This window comes from Lissotriton helveticus, chromosome 5_1 (assembly GCF_964261635.1).
Source record: "Lissotriton helveticus chromosome 5_1, aLisHel1.1, whole genome shotgun sequence".
In the NCBI taxonomy this organism is placed as follows: Eukaryota; Metazoa; Chordata; class Amphibia; order Caudata; family Salamandridae; genus Lissotriton; species Lissotriton helveticus.
In genome coordinates this window covers 1,532,461,293-1,532,478,384 of record NC_136065.1, presented here as the reverse complement: position 1 = coordinate 1,532,478,384, position 17,092 = coordinate 1,532,461,293, and the positions used below count along the sequence as shown (strand labels likewise).

General features: G+C 40.1%; 1 protein-coding gene across 6 annotated transcripts in view; it reads left to right on the top strand.

Annotated features, from left to right (window-relative positions):
- The window catches only part of RASSF5 (Ras association domain family member 5), a 353,379-nt gene extending 340,313 nt beyond the window's left edge, over positions 1–13,066 (top strand). For all 6 annotated transcript variants that reach the window (XM_078644571.1, XM_078644575.1, XM_078644572.1 and 3 more), the window contains 2 exons: positions 1,716–1,831; positions 7,687–13,066. In XM_078644571.1, coding sequence (XP_078500697.1) covers positions 1,716–1,831; positions 7,687–7,839 — 269 coding nt within the window. In that variant the 3' untranslated portion in view covers positions 7,840–13,066. The remainder of the gene's footprint in view (positions 1–1,715; positions 1,832–7,686) is intronic.
- The last annotated feature ends 4,026 nt before the right edge of the window (positions 13,067–17,092 follow it).

Here is a 17,092-nt window from a genome sequence, read left to right as displayed (position 1 = left end):
CACCAGGCCCAAAAGTTGTCAGAACTCCTCTAAACATATAATATTGCTATATTTGACTACTAAACAGGCAGTCACAATTGCAGTGAAAGGGATTTGGTTTGAATGGTGGAACAGGTGCACTGGCACTTGGGTCAACATCTCTAGGGACCCCACTAAACCCAGATTATTGCTAAAATTAAAAACTAAACAGGCCGTCACACGTGCAGGTACCTTGCAGACAACAGGGTCATGATTTGAATGGTGCAGCAAATGCAGTGGCACTGTGCCCAAAAATTGTTAGAACTCCTCTAAACACTTAATATTGCTATATTTTACTACTATACGGACAGTCACAATTTCAGCCATCTTGCAGTTAAAAAGGGTCTTGATTTAAAGGGTGCAGTGGCACCAGGGCCAAACGTTGTCATAACTTCACCAAATATTGATCTATTTTACTACTAAACAGGCAGTCACAAGTGTAGAAATCTTGCAGGCAACAAGGTCATTATTTGAATGGTGCAGCAGGTGCAGTGGCACCTGGCCCAGAACTACTCTAAAAACCTAATATTGCTATATTTTACAACTAAACAGGCAGTCACAAGTGCAGTTATCTAGCAAGCTCTACAGTAATTATTTCAATAGTGCAGCAGGTGCAGTGGCACCAGGACCAAATCCTTCAAGCACTCCACTAAACACCGATTATTGCTATATTTTACAACTAAATAGGCAGTAACATGTGCAGTTATCCTTCAGGCACTAGGGTCATGATTGGAATGGTACAGCAGGTGCAGGGGCACCGGCCCAAAAAGTTGTCAGAACTCCTCTAAACGCCTATTATTGCTATAGACACAATTGTATTTATCTTGCAGTTAAAAGGGACATGATTTGAATGGTGCAGGAGGTGCAATGGCACTAGGGCCATACGCTTTAGGGACCCCACTAAACAGATATTGCTAAATTTACTACTAAACAGGCAGTTTTCTAGCAGGCACTAGGGCCATAATTTCAATGGTTTTGCAGGTGCGGTGGCATCAGGCCAAAAGTTGTCAGAAAATCTCTAAGCACAAAATAATGCTATATTTAACTACTAAATAAGGAGTCACAAGTGTAGTTACGTTGCAGGCACTAGGGTCATGATTATAATGGTGCAACAGGTGCAGTGACACCGGGGCCTAAAGCTCTAGGAGCCCGTCTAGACACCAAATATTACAATATTTTACTACTAAACAGGCAGTCACAAGTGCAGTTTCCTTACAGGCAACAGGGTCATGATTTGAATTGTGCTGCAGATGCAGTGACACCGGGGCCAAAAGTTTTGATAACTCCTCTAAACACCAAATATTGCTATATTTCACTACTAAACAGGCAGTCACAAATGCAGTTATCTTGCAGGTACTACTGGCATGATTTGAATGGTGCAGCAGGTCCAGTGGCACTGGGCCCAAAAGTTGTCAGAACTCCTCTAAACACATAATATTGCTATTACATCAATTCTATTATTTCCCTCTTTCATTTTCAAAATGTTACTATTTCTTACCCACACTATACAACTAGTAACAGCACAAAATATTGCCTTTTTGTACATGAGCAAGTCCTAACACTTTAGCAGTCTTTCTGTAACTTATATTGTACAACTACTCAGCAAGCTACAACTTACAACAAGAACAGCTTATTATTTATCACGTAGGTGAAACCTAATGCATTTACCAATGCTTGTTTCTCCTGTTTCCTTTTAGTGCTGTTCCAGAAGCTTCCCATCACAGAGCATCCCTTGTACCTGCGTCTGCTGGCCGGCCCAGACACAGATCTTCTAAGTTTTGTACTGAAAGAAAACGAAACCGGGGAAGTGGAGGTAAGTAGGAGGAATGCTATTATAAATCAACATTTTTATTTTTGGTGAAGGGGTGAGGCATTGCTTTTTTATATTATTCAGGAATAATGTTACTAGGTTTCCTGAGATGTGTAGAATCTCATCTCCTCTCCTTTGTACAAACTCCTTTGAAGTTTGTACACGAGTGCCTCGAAATTCAGGGTCACATGTACAAGGGGATATCGCCACAAAAACGTCACTTTTAGTGATGTTCTGGTGGAAATATCCCCTTCTCTTTACTGACAAAGTGGCGTAAAGTCACAATGTGGCTTAACGCCGCCTTGCAAGTAAGGCCCCTTTTCACGCTTCAGTTAGCATGAAAGGGGCGTGAAATGGACGTTTCAATGGGTGTTCCGCCGCAACACCCATTGCTTTTTAACACCATGCGCGCTGCGGGTTTTCCCGCTGTGCGCTGACTTTTGCAAAAACCCGCGGTTCATGACGAGCTCAGCTCGTCAAGAGCGTACAAGAGGCGTACCTCATGACGAGCTGAGCTCGTCATGAGCGTCGAAGGGGTTAACACTTCCCCATATTTACATGGCTGGGGCAGCACCAAAAACTAAGGCCAGGTAATACCTGTTCTTAGACTGGTGATACAAGGAGAAATTATTACTTTCGCTCGTTTTTTGCTCTTTCCATGTGTGCTGCATTCTGCAGCACGCATGAAAAGAGCAAATTGCCTATCTAGGCAGGAAGGTGTCCCTTCCTACACATAACAATCGCCCCTGCAGCACAGGCACACATGCAATATGGCAGAAGGGTGCCTGCACTGGTGCTTGGCAGCTTGAATAGAGCTAGGGAAAACACAGGGGTGCGCTGTAGTTTTGTAAATACGGCACATCCCTGTGTTTTAAAAAAGTCAGAGCACGGACTTACCAATTTTGGCATAACACCCCGCTTCAATATTTTGTTGTAAATATCCCCCTCATCTTTGACCAGCAGCAAAATAGTTAGTAAAGCGAACAATATCAGGAAATTGTACTGGAAAACAAGAGCCCCTCAAAAGTCAGATGATGCAAGACTGACTCAGGAATGTTGATTGTATAAATTAAATTGTCTAAATTAAAAATGCATTAAATATTGTTGATTACATATGCACCAAAATGTTTATACAGAGACGCTCTCTGATGTTCTGAGAAAGGAGCATAGTACCTTATTAACAGTACGGGTAAGAATGGAAAAGACTTCAACTACCAGTAGCATGTGTTAAAATAGTTTTCCAAAAGATCCTTTACAAAAATTACTTTTCAAAAATATCTTTTACAATAAAATCGTTTTCCCACACCCTAGCCTAGACCAAATGAATCATTACATTTGATGGCACAAAAAATTAAATGTAGCTTTTTTTAATTTGTATTTATTTGTATGAAATGGATATAACTTTGTTTTTATTTGTAATTTGGCAGCACATTTTCAAGATGTAAAATTCATTAAATTTCACTGAAGTACATTTTGGTACTAACTTAAAACATATAAATAATTTCGAATGGTGAATGAACATTTAAGAATAAATGGATAAAATAAAAGAGGAAAGGATAGATATAAAATTATATGTATCTTTTCCCCTTATTTATATAGATTTGTGTGTGTGTGTGTATATATATATATATATATATATATATATATCAAAACAAAACCCTTGCAGGCATAGAGTGACGCATAAATTATGCAAAAAAGAAGGAGAGAACTCTGGGTAGGTCTCAGTTTAGGTGGAAAGCAGCTCCTGTTAGAGCACTCTCAACACCAGCGACACTCTAGATCTGCTCACCTCAAATGTCTGTTTTTCTATCAAAGTTTTTAAGCATAGGATTAGACAGTGCTATCCATGCCGAGATAGAAAATGACTAAGTCTTTCGCCATTTAAACAGCAAAGTCTTTAAGCATAGGACTAGTACAGTGCAGTCCTTGCCGAGCTGTCAAATAACAAAAGCCATTTATCACTCCAGGCACAATATTACAGCTTTGAATTGGTAAAATGCCAACTCAAGCCAACCTGAAATGAATAAAAGCAACCCCTGACACAGTCTTTCGCTCTAATTAGAGCTCTTCAGAGAGGTATAGCTTTGTCCAGACACAAGGGAGCACCCAGTATTAAGTCAAAACAAAACCCTTGCAGGCATAGAGAGACGCATAAATTATGCAAAAAAGAAGGAGAGAACTCTGGGTAGGTCTCAGTTTAGGTGGAAAGCAGCTCCTGTTAGAGCACTCTCAACACCAGCGACACTCTAGATCTGCTCACCTCAAATGTCTGTTTTTCTATCAAAGTTTTTAAGCACTGTCTAATCCTATGCTTAAAAACTTTGATAGAAAAACAGACATTTGAGGTGAGCAGATCTAGATTGTCGCTGGTGTTGAGAGTGCTCTAACAGGAGCTGCTTTCCACCTAAACTGAGACCTACCCAGAGTTCTCTCCTTCTTTTTTGCATAATTTATGCGTCACTCTATGCCTGCAAGGGTTTTGTTTTGACTTAATACTGGGTGCTCCCTTGTGTCTGGACAAAGCTATACCTCTCTGAAGAGCTCTAATTAGAGCGAAACACTGTGTCAGGGGTTGCTTTTATTCATTTCAGGTTGGCTTGAGTTGGTATTTTACCAATTCAAAGCTGTAATATTGTGCCTGGAGTGATAAATGGCTTTTGTTATTTGACAGCTCGGCAAGGACTGCACTGTACTAGTCCTATGCTTAAAGACTTGGATGTATGACGTTACAACGCATACTTTTACAACGCATTTTTTACAACGCAAAAACTTTTACAACGCATACCATTACAACGCATGATTTTACAACGCAAGTACTTTTACAACGCATGCCATTACAACGTAAGTATTGGTAAGTATATAATATTTTTTTTTAAATTAATTGTAATTAATAAAATTTAATTTAATTTAATTTATTTAATTTAATTTTTTTTACCTTGTACCCCTGTACCCCAAAAACCCAAATTAACCCAGAAACCTAAAAATACCCCTGTACCCCAAAAACCCAAAACTGTCCCTAAACCCTAAAAATACCCCTGTACCCCATAAACCCAAAACTGTCCCTGAACGCTAAAAATACCCCTGTACCCAAAAACTGAAAACTGACCCTGAACCCTAAAAATACCCCTTTACCCAAAAACTGAAAACTGTCCCTGAACCCTAAAAATACCCCTGTACCCAAAAACTGAAAACTGACCCTGAACCCTAAAAATACCCCTTTACCCAAAAACTGAAAACTAACCCTGAACCCTAAAAATACCCCTTTACCCAAAAACTGAAAACTGACCCTGAACCCTAAAAATACCCCTTTATCCAAAAACTGAAAACTGACCCTAAACCCTAAAAATACCCCTTTACCCAAAAACTGAAAACTGACCCTGAACCCTAAAAATACCCCTTTACCCAAAAACTGAAAACTGACCCTAAACCCTAAAAATACCCCTTTACCCAAAAACTGAAAACTGACCCTGAACCCTAAAAATACCCCTTTACCCATAAACTGAAAACTGACCCTAAACCCTAAAAATACCCCTTTACCCAAAAACTGAAAACGTAAAAAAAACCAAACATATAAAATATTAAATATAATTATATACTTACCAATACTTACGTTGTAATGGCATGCGTTGTAAAAGTACTAGCGTTGTAAAAACATGCGTTGTAATGGTATGCGTTGTAAAAGTTTTTGCGTTGTAAAAAATGCGTTGTAATGGTAGTGCGTTGTAAAAATTGTGTTGTAAAGGTTGTTTACCTAAAGACTTTGCTGTTTAAATGGCGAAACACTTTGTCATTTTCTATCTCGGCATGGATAGCACTGTCTAATCCTATGCTTAAAAACTTTGATAGAAAAACAGACATTTGAGGTGAGCAGATCTAGAGTGTCGCTGGTGTTGAGAGTGCTCTAACAGGAGCTGCTTTCCACCTAAACTGAGACCTACCCAGAGTTCTCTCCTTCTTGTTTGCATAATTTATGCGTCACTCTATGCCTGCAAGGGTTTTGTTTTGACTTAATACTGGGTGCTCCCTTGTGTCTGGACAAAGCTATACCTCTCTGAAGAGCTCTAATTAGAGCGAAACACTGTGTCAGGGGTTGCTTTTATTCATTTCAGGTTGGCTTGAGTTGGTATTTTACCAATTCAAAGCTGTAATATTGTGCCTGGAGTGATAAATGGCTTTTGTTATTTGACAGCTCGGCAAGGACTGCACTGTACTAGTCCTATGCTTAAAGACTTTGCTGTTTAAATGGCGAAAGACTTTGTCATTTTCTATCTCGGCATGGATAGCACTGTCTAATCCTATGCTTAAAAACTTTGATAGAAAAACAGACATTTGAGGTGAGCAGATCTAGAGTGTCGCTGGTGTTGAGAGTGCTCTAACAGGAGCTGCTTTCCACCTAAACTGAGACCTACCCAGAGTTCTCTCCTTCTTTTTTGCATATATATATATATATATATATATATATATATATATATATATAATCCTGCAATAATGGATGACTCGGATACTCCTGAATAACTCGATGTAGGTTTATTTCAACAAGTGAGCGAGTATTTTTGCGGGTGGTATCAACCCGTTATACATTAGACTATGTAACATTTTCTTTGGGCGAAATGAATTTATATTAAACAGAGACATGTGGACTCTCGTCTAATACACCGTATCCATATCACGGAGCGGGGACGTTTTGTAGCATTACAGTGATTGCCGTATTATTCATTATTTAATATCATGTATCACATTATACATTTTAGCATGAATAGGTTGTGAGTTGTTAAGATGCATGCTATTTATGAGGATCTTTAATCATTTCTGCATATGTTAAAAAGGGGGCCGCTCTCGGCTTTTGTATGCACTTATCACTTGATTGTAGTCATTTGTTTGTATTGATGACCATGAACATGTAAATGTTCTTGTCAGCCTCAATCTCTTACTGTGTTCAAGGCTATCGTTGAAACGCATCGGAGAGGTTTCACTTGTTGAAATACACCTACACCAAGTATTCAGGAGTGTCTGAGTAATCCATTATTACAGAATTGTTTGGATTTGTTATATAAGGCTGCTGGAGCCCAACTTAGACCGCCGCATTAAGAAGCCCCTGGACTGCGAGTTTGTAACTTATATATCTATAGCTATATCTATCTATATATAGATAGGTATGGATAGATATAAATATGGGATATATAAAGAGAGAGAAAACACAATATGGGAAATACACATATGAAAGGGGATTCCAGTGGCCAGTTTACCTACCAAAAAAGAGACAGGACACATAGATATAGCTTGTGAGTATAGGTGTTTGTGTGAATAGAAATAGATATGGAGATAAGAGTAGCTAGACATACAAACTAAAATCTAAGATGTTAAGGGGAGATTGAAATCTATGACAAAGTGGTTTTGGCATAATAATGCACTGCATAGAAGAACAATGTTATTGTAAAATACGTTTTTTCAAATGGATTTTTTTAAACAATGTTTTGTAAACAATAACATGGCATGGAACCGGACTACAGTTTTACCTCCAGGCCTAAGCTGTGGTAATTCAGCCTCAGTCCATTCTTTTCTGTTGCTGTCACAACAGAAAACAAGTTGCTCTGGTTCAAATTCTGCACTATAAATTCATGTTCGAATGATGTCTTCTCTACAAACTAAAATATTGAGGTCATCGTGTCACTCATTGGGTGCTCATTTGGCAAGATGTAGATGATCTTTATAGCATAAACTTCGTAGATTGGAGATGGATATGAGTCTCTGCCTCTCTGATTGAGGTTGGGCAGGGAGGAATGCCTTTAACGCTCATATGTGGGACAAGACATGGATTCTGCCAGAAAGCTGATCTTTTTCTTCTTTCATTCTTATAGTGGGATGCCTTCTCAATTCCTGAGCTGCAGAACTTCCTGATGATTCTTGAAAGGGAGGAAAAAGACAAAATCAAGCAAGTACAGAAGAAGTTCAGCTCTTTCAAGCACAAACTGCAAGAGGCCTTGAGGGAAACTGAAGGCAAGCCAGGCTAACCAGGATAGTGTTTACAGACAGTGGACAGCACCAGCCACACTAGGCGTTACAAAAAAAAGCACACACACAAACTGCAAATTTCTCTCGGAATGCTGAGGGCCCCACAGTCATCCACAGGAGGAGGCAATGCTTGGACAAGACACCAGATTAAAATCAATATTATGTCAGCAGCGAATCTTCTGGCTGGATTATGCCAGTCCTGCATAAGAGTAAAGGAATCTTTGTTTTCTAATGTTCTTACTTGAAGTCATTGGCAATCTGTCAGTGGTGAGCATGGCTTCCTGGTTACAGTCGGATCTCTTTTTCCAGGATCATGATGTGGACAGATGAGTGGTTGCCTCAACAGTCGAGTGGGAAAGGCGAGGATGTCAAGCACTTGAGTGAGCATTCTGGCTTCACCACGGGCCAGTCAGTCAGTCTTGCTTCTGTGCTTGGCGATAAATATGTGAATTGGACTTTTGATTAGTAATATACATATATTTATAGGTATTGTGTAAGTGTTATTGTATATTGGTGAGAATGCACTCATCTCTGAGAATGTGTCACAGGTCTGTGAGGAAGAACGTGGTACTACAGTGCCCACCGCATATATTAGGGTAAATGCTTTCATACCAATATTATGAGAAAGAAGATCTAGCAAGCACTCCTGCTTCTTGCTTATTGCTGTATTGTCTGCTATGGGATATTTCAGAAGAGCCGCGGAGGTATCCAGCTGGATTTACTTGTGGACGTGGTTGAAGGATGGCGCTTCTGCTGACATATATGTTCTTGCTTTCCAGTGTTGCTTATTTCCTTTAATGCACAGAGCTTTGTATTTATTTTTTATTTATTTCCATCGCACCAGAGAAGGTATCTGTGGGACATAAGGACCCTTATTTACTAAAAGTTGTACGGGAGTAATCACAACATACCATACTTAAGCTCTATACTTGCAGGCATTTAACATGGTTAGTAGATTGAGGATGTGGTTTTGCCATATCTTGAATCAGGCGAGGCCCCCAAACTCTAGTAAACAAAGGCTAAGATGTCTACTATTTCAGTGCTGGTGTCCCTGAAATTCGGTGGATTTTGTACAGGAGGAAAATTAGCTTTTCAGAACAATCCAGAAAAAGCAATAAGTTTCTCACCATTAAAACAGATTTAAAATGGCAGCTCAAACTTACTGCAGCAAATGTCTGTAAAAGCTCCCCTGGAGTCTGAAAAAAATAGAAGTTGTGGTTGCCCTTTGCAAAGGTTGTTTGATTGTACATATCTTACCATATAGTTCATACATAATTGCAGAGAAACTCCACACCAGCCCAGCCCATCTTGTACAAGATATTTTAACTACAAGGGGATTCTTCTTGTCAATTTCTGTAGAATTATCCGGGCTTCGGTGCTCCTTCTTGGCATTACTCATCTTAATTTGTCTATTTCCGCTTAAGATAATGCCTAGTCCTCCACACGCCTGCCAAAACCATAACCAGGGGACCACTCAGCTCAATTAAATGGTCTTACTCCAAGAGCCTTGGTTACTAATGACTGTGAATTTATGATATCCAAGATGCATAGTGGATCCTATGCATTAGGTTTAATATCCACAAACATTGTTTTTATTTCACACAAAGGAACACAAATTCTAAAAGGAACAGAAGTACACTGACAGAGAGTGAACAGATCTCTCTTGGCGATAATGAACAATCAATTTCTCAGGTTGACCGATATCCTTCTACCTTAAAGGCAATTGACACACTGTGCGAAAGAACCGCCCTCATCGCAGAGACTAATGTGTCCAAAGAAGCACCAGCATGTTATGATATCTGGTCATCAGTATGCTCTGTAAACCTAGATTCAAGGATTTCATAAATGAATGGCTTTATAGTACTGAAACGGGAGGAGGGGAGGTCAGGCAGCGAAAAAGAACTTGTCTCCGTCTTCTAAGAAGCAAGCTTTCTCTTTCTCGCGTAGGTTGTCATTTGGTGGTGGACGAATAGTGAATGCCACCATACAAAAATAGCCTTTTTGCACACGTTTAGATTGGGAATACTATTGGGTCATTCATGACTGCTATTAAAACATATGTTGATCATATTGCTGTGAAAAGGTCACAAATCTAGGAAATAAGAATTCTGATTTGCTATTTGGAATTCTGAAGGTGCCTAGACATGCTGAGCACAACTCTTTATCAGAGTTACACAGGTTCGAAATTGGAGTCGTTGTATAAATTGCGCTCTACTGTGCTTGGGCAGAACTAGAGTTATTGAGTCAGTGACTCTTAGAGCAGCTCTTGTAAGGAAAAGAACGTCTGTTCTATTTGGGGACTGAGAACAATGGCCTAGTGGTCTGACACAAAGTGAAGAACAATACGCAGAAACACTGCTTTGTGCTGTCACTTTTTTTTTTATTAAACCGATGTGCGAATTAATTCCCTCCGAGCCACTGTTCTGCTTTTCATATTTGCACACAAGTTACCAGTTCAGCTTATGAATGGAACAGCTACCTTTGAGAACAATAAATGTCTTGACCTTGACCCCATAGAACATTGACTGACCTCTGTTGCCACGTTTGCTATTACCTTCAATGGCCAGATTTACTATTCTAACTTCAGTACCAGCTTTTTTGAGTGCTAACGTCAAGTCGGGGTAATGTTAATTCAGTTACGAGCTATGTAATGGTCCTGTTGATGTAATAGTGTTGAGATGAGCGGTGCTACAACTACTAATCTAGTCTACAGCCAAGCATGTCTGCCTATTGGTAAACAGAGTTTACCACGAATCATTTTCCCCACAGGGCATCACAACGCGGTTGTTACAACGACTGCGTTCTGATTCCGCATACCATTACTCCGCAAGTCGGAACAACAACTTGCGAAAGGGGGGGTGTTGGATTTAAAATCCAACACCTTCCCTAGTGTCCGCACTGACTGGAGTTGGAATGGTAAATTCTACTATTCCAACTTACAGCACCCCCCTCCGCAAGTCGTTGTTCCGACTTGCGGAGTAAAGGTATGCGGAATCACAACGCGGCGCTGTGACGACCGCGTTGTGATTCCCTGCGGGGAAAATGAATGCGGGAAAGGAACATATATTCCTGCCTATTAGCAATGCTCCATCAAACAAAAAAAAATATTTTGTACCCACTTCGTGTTAATGTAGTGGGTAACCAGATAGCAATATCTGCAACGCTGGAATGGGAAGAAATGTCATGTCTACTCGTTTCGAAAGCCTTGCACATTGAGTAATATTGTTGCTTTTGTTTTTACTCCCCGACTATTACATCCAACAAGTGGACCCTTTTCAAATGAATTAATGTAGGTCATACTTTTACTCTCCTGCGTCCAATTCATGTTAGTGCGATTAGGTCAAACGTTTACTGTTCAGGACCCCACTGAAGATTATGGGAAAAGCTCAAACTTTACTCTGGTGTGATATTTTTACTCACTTTGGACTAAAAGACAGGTGATTTGTCCAAACCTGAGCTGTTTATGTGCTGGTAAGAGTATTACTTTCACCTCCAGGAAAATCCTGTCAAAATCAGTCTACAAGCCTGTGGGGTCGTAGCATCCCTGGATAGTTAACAGGGACAGAAAAGAGCTGAACAGGTGAAAACGTTCTGAGAGACGGGTGCATGCTAGGAAGAGAGGGGAGGGTGCCGTCTGCAGGAATAATTCTGTATATTAAGTTTTTTTTAAAGTTTCCCCCGTGAAGAATGAATGGCTTAATGAAATGAAAAACACAGAAAATTAACGTTAATTGTATTTAACATGGAGAATGCTTTTAAGTAATATTGCACTTTTTAATATAGAAAACCTGAACACACACCTATCCCAGACAGAATGTTTATGATGGCCTTTTAATGCCACTAAAAGGTTCAACTGCCATGAGAAAACCTGACTAGATCATACAGTCATCACCTGTTAAGTACTTTTTGACGCTATATATGCACTGAGTAATAGTGCATATAGACAAGCCAAAATGCAATGATAAGAAATTATTTTTTACATTTGTGGGTTTTGAAGTTAAAGCCATTGGAAAGCGTGAAATGCACACATAATTCATAACGTGAAGGTAAACAACAGATCACCATGCACTATTGACTGATGATATCACGAAGGGGCATCACGATAAACCTTTTACTCCAAGCTGTTATACTTTCCGGAGCATATTTACTGAAGTTCTGCGTTGGTGTTGCATCACTTTTGTGGCACAGCGCCAACACATAATCCTTTTTGGCATTTATTAAACCATGCAAAGTACATAGAAAGAGGAACATGCTTTTAATGATTGTTTTTGTGCAGGAAGATATCCCTTCCGGCACAAAATCAATTGTGGCTGTAAAGCAGACACCCTTGCACCTTAGTGCAAGGGTGCCTGCATTGGCCATGGCTAGCATTCAGTGTGGCAGTGCTAGGAGATAGCAGAAATGCACATTATCTTAGCAGATAGGCACATTTCTGTCGTCTCCCTTTCACGCAGTACATCAAAGCATCTGTGCGTGCTTGCTGCGCTGCGTTGCATGAAATGTAAGTAAATCTGCCCCTCCATTTCATTGCTCTGGTACTCAGCCTTAATTTAGGTTTACAGACTGGGACTCCCAAAACAGTTTAGCGCCTATTTGGCAGCCCCTTCTTAAAATGGACCAGTCTGCCCGCTTTAAGGTGATTAGTTGCTGTGAAAATGGTGCTCTGACAGATCCAAATTTTTACTAGACCACGGTAGTTGCCCAGTCTTTTTCAAGAGTAGACTGCGTTTTTTTCCAGGCTGAAAACGTGAATGTACTACCATGCAATGGCAAATGAAAGAAATTCATAGCAGCGGACATGAGGATTCGACACTTTACCATAAAATGGCGGCATGCTTAGCGGTGCACCAACCAGCAGTTAATTTGGAACCCCAGCGAGATGGCTCCAGTGCGGTTCTAGATCATGTGCTGGGTAAAAACGCTGACAGTGCCTTTGTCTCACCTGGTAGCGTGCCCCTCGCATGAGGCTGTTTTGAAGAGATTGTGGATAAGAGAAAAGGAAAGACTGTACATATAAGTTGCATTTGGAGAAAAAGAGCTTTTGTGGCAAAAGTAAAATGCATTTTATTTTGCAAAATGCCTTTTAATTTATTTTTACAACTTGTTAGACTTTTATTAATTGCAAACGTGAAGCTTACTTTGAAGAATTGTTAATATAAAAAAAACTGTAAAGTTTGTAACGGTTAAAAAAGTAACTTAAAAAATAAAATCTTGCATTCAAAGTTGTGTGCAGCTGCTTTACAGGTTTCTTTGTGATTGGCGCCCTTTAGTGGTAGGAGATAGCACATCTTTGTAGATGCTTTCGTGTTTCCCGCTTCATCACAACTTGGTTTTGAACATTTGAAGAACACACCCGGCTGCACCACAGGGCTACTACATAGATTTATAAATGCGTAATGTTTTGCCCGGCTGCATAAGGGTAGATAGAAGTATGGGCTGGGACTCCTTAAGACCCTCTGGACTGGGAATGAACGAGTTACTATAAAGCACTTCTTCATTCGAGCCGGTGGTTGCCGCTGGGGTGCACCAGCACTCAATTTTGAAGACGAGCACCTACTTATTTTTCTTCATTGACCACGAGTAAGAGAAAGAAAATAGACCGAGGGAAGAGAAAGACGGAACACAGTGGCAAATGGAGAAACCAGGGGCCTCATTTACGAGGCCATGCGTCAGTCTTGCGCTGCTGTTGCGTCACTTTTTGTGACGCATCGGTGGCGTAAAACATGCCTCCTATTGCGCACTATTTACAAAGTGACGCATCTAAGCAGATGCGTCACTTTGTAAACCCCTGCGCTACATTATACCTGCATCAGGTATAATGTATGCAGGGGGGGGCGTTCCCCCGCAAAAAGCTTTGTAGAAGTGACGCAGTGAAATTTATGAGATTTCATTGTGTCACTTCTAGGACGCCGTTGCGTCAAAATCTTGCGCCTGCCTCACAGCAGGCGTAAGACTGACGCAGGCCCTTTCACATGGGGCTTGCCCCATTTGAAAGGACGCATTGCTGGAGTTGCGTCACTTTTGTGACACACTCCAGCAATGCGTAACTTTTGCACTTACAGATACGTCAGAAATACTGACGTATCTGTAACTCCTTGCGACATGATGCGTCATACTGTAAATATGACGCATCAGGTATGTCGCAAGGAGTCCGCACTGAGAAGTGACGCATCGCTGCTTTCACACAGCGATGCGTCATTTCTCATAAATGAGGCCCCAGGAACCTTCACGACTGAGATTAAGGGGCAGGGAGTGTCTTATAGTGTATCGTAGTCCAATTACGGAAAAAATTCCCAGAATCAGGTTCTCATTTGCAGTGCTTTATATACAATTGACAGGACTCCTGTATAGGAGACTATTCAGAAATGACAGTCAACACGTGCTTCGCCCCCTTACATGGCCATCCAGCCTGGGGCTTCATCAGGGCTGTGTGTTTACATATACAAAGAAAATGCAGTTGATGTTGTGCAGGATAGTGAGAGAAAATTCAATATACATATACCAAGAAAGTGCAGTATGTACAGTGTCGGACAATACGGAAACAATTAATATATATATTATATATATATATATATATACAAATTATATAGCGATAGATCATATGTCATAAGTGGCGGGCAAGACCATCAAAGGTTAGGGTAGCATCATGCAGTTCATAAGGCCAGGCAGGTGTATAGATTGTTATATGGGAAGAGCAGTTTCAGAGTGGCCAATATATCGTAATCCATATATTGGAGTATTTGAGACTTATTGTTATTATAATTTTCCAAGTGTGGGGACGCAAGGTGCAGTAATCCGTTAAAAACCCGGATTTGATCATAAGCGTGATAGAGCATTACGGAACCATCAAAAGATTAAATGTTATTTGTGAGCATGTCGAAATAAGGGGCACATAGCAAGGTCACATAAAATATCACCATATAAAAATGGAGGCATATTTACATGTAACCATCCAGGATCCAGTCCATAATTCAATACAAAGGAAGAAAGGGGGGAAAAAGAAGGGAGAGGAAGTAAGACAGTGTGTCAGAATACAGGTGAAAAAGTCGGGTGGACTCAGGTATTCTATTTAATGCGGTCACTTAGTCATAGCCTGCAGGTCCGGTGAACAAATACGGATCAAAGTAGGTGGCGGGGTTCATTTTAATAAAGGTGAGTGGCGGGGTTTGTCTATATCGAGACTTGTATCTCAAGGGTTTTCAGGAGGTTAATTAAGTTTATTTTGTGAGGTTAATTGATTCTACCAAAGTGATGGAGCAGGGTGAGGCCCGGGACATCTAATCAAACAAGCATTTGCAATGCAATAGGTCTCGCATTAGGAAAGTTTGAGCTATTGGTATTGTAAATGACAAATTTTTATTTATGTGTTGGTTTGGAAAATAGTGATTTGAATAGCTTTGTCATTTACAATGCCAATAGTTTTAACTTTCGCAAATGTGACACCTATAGCATTTGTAATGCAATATGTGTTGTATTTACGTGACTTAGATGTATTGATATTACAAATAAAAATGGCTTTTATTTTTTTAATAATTAATACTTAAGTTATTGTAATTTATAATGGCAATAGCTTTTGTAAATAACTTTTGTGAAGATTATGTTCATTGTATCTTATTGTTATGAAAATCCAAGAACAGAAGTGAACTATTAACATATTTTTGTGACATTTGTAATGAAACTTGAAACACTGAGAGAACATATTTGAACCAGTTGTTGAATGGTTGCAAAGATTGATGCTGTGGTGGCGCGGAGTGATGTTGTGGTGGCGACAAGTGATGCTGTGGCGTTCAGTGATGCTGTGGTGGCGCATAGTGATGTTGTGGTACCCCTGAGTGATGCTCTGGTGGTGCTGAGTGATGCTGTGGTGATGCGATAGATAGATAGAGTGAGTGCGATAGATAAATAGATAGATAGAGTGAGGGCGATAGATAGAGTGAGGGCGATAGGTAGAGTGAGGGCGATAGATAGAGTGAGGGTGATAGAGAGATAGACAGATAGAAGGGTGATAGATAGATAGACAGACAGATAGATAAAGTGTATTTATGTTGCATTGAGTAGAGTGTAAGTATGAGGCATGTAATTATATGGTACTGAGTGGTAATATGGGGAGTGCATATTGTATTCAGTAGAGTGTAATTGTGTGCCGTGTAATTATGTGGCACTGAGTGGTATTTGGAGTGTATGTTGCATTGAGTGCAGTGTAATTATGTAGCGTGTAATTATGTGGCACTGAGTGGTAATATGGGGAGTGTGTGTTGCATTCAGTAGAGTGTAATTATGTGGTGTGTAATTATGTGGCACTGAGTGGTATTGTGTGGAGTGTGTGTTGCATTCAGTAGAGTGTAATTATGTGGTGTGTAATTATGTGGCACTGAGTGGTATTTGGAGTGTATGTTGTATATAACTATGTGATTAAGGAACAGTGAGCAACCCTAAACACCCTTGAGGGCATTGTGAGTAAGTAGAAAGGTATAGGTGCCCTCAAGGGGATTTGTTTAACAAAATATAATTAAACGTGATTCAACTAACTCTTTAGGACAGGTCAATGGTCCTTATTCTTGAAAGGACCATTGACTTGTCCTAAAGAGTTAGTTGAATCACATTTAATTATATTTTGTTAAACAAATCCCCTTGAAGGCACCTATACCTTTCTGCATATAACTATGTGGCACTGAGTGGTATTTGGAGTGTATGTTGCATTGAGTGCTGTGTAATTATGTGGCACAGAGTGGTATTGTGTGGGGAGTGCATGTTGTATTCAGTAGAGTGTAATTGTGTGGCGTGTAATTATGTGGCACTGAGTGGTATTGTTTGGAGTGTATGTTGCATGAGTGCAGTGTAATTATGCAGCCTATAATTATGTAGCGCTGAGTGGTATTGTGTGGAGTGTCTGTTGCATTCAGTAGAGTGTCATTATGTGGTGTGTAATTATGGGGCACTGAGTGGTATTTGGAGTGTATGTTGCATTGTGTGCAGTGTAAATATGTGGCGTGTAATTAGGTGGTACTGAGTGGTATTTGGAAAGTATGTTGCATTGAGTGCAGTGTAATTATGTGGCGTGTAATTATGTGGCACTGAGTGGTATTTGGAATGTATGTTGCATTGAGTGCAGTGGAATTATGTGGAGTGAAATTATGTGGCACTGAGTGGTATTTGAAGAGTATGTTGCATTGAGTGCAGTGTAATTATGTGGCGTGCAATTATGTGGCACTGAGTGGTATTTGGAGTGTATGTTCCATTGCAGAGTGTGTG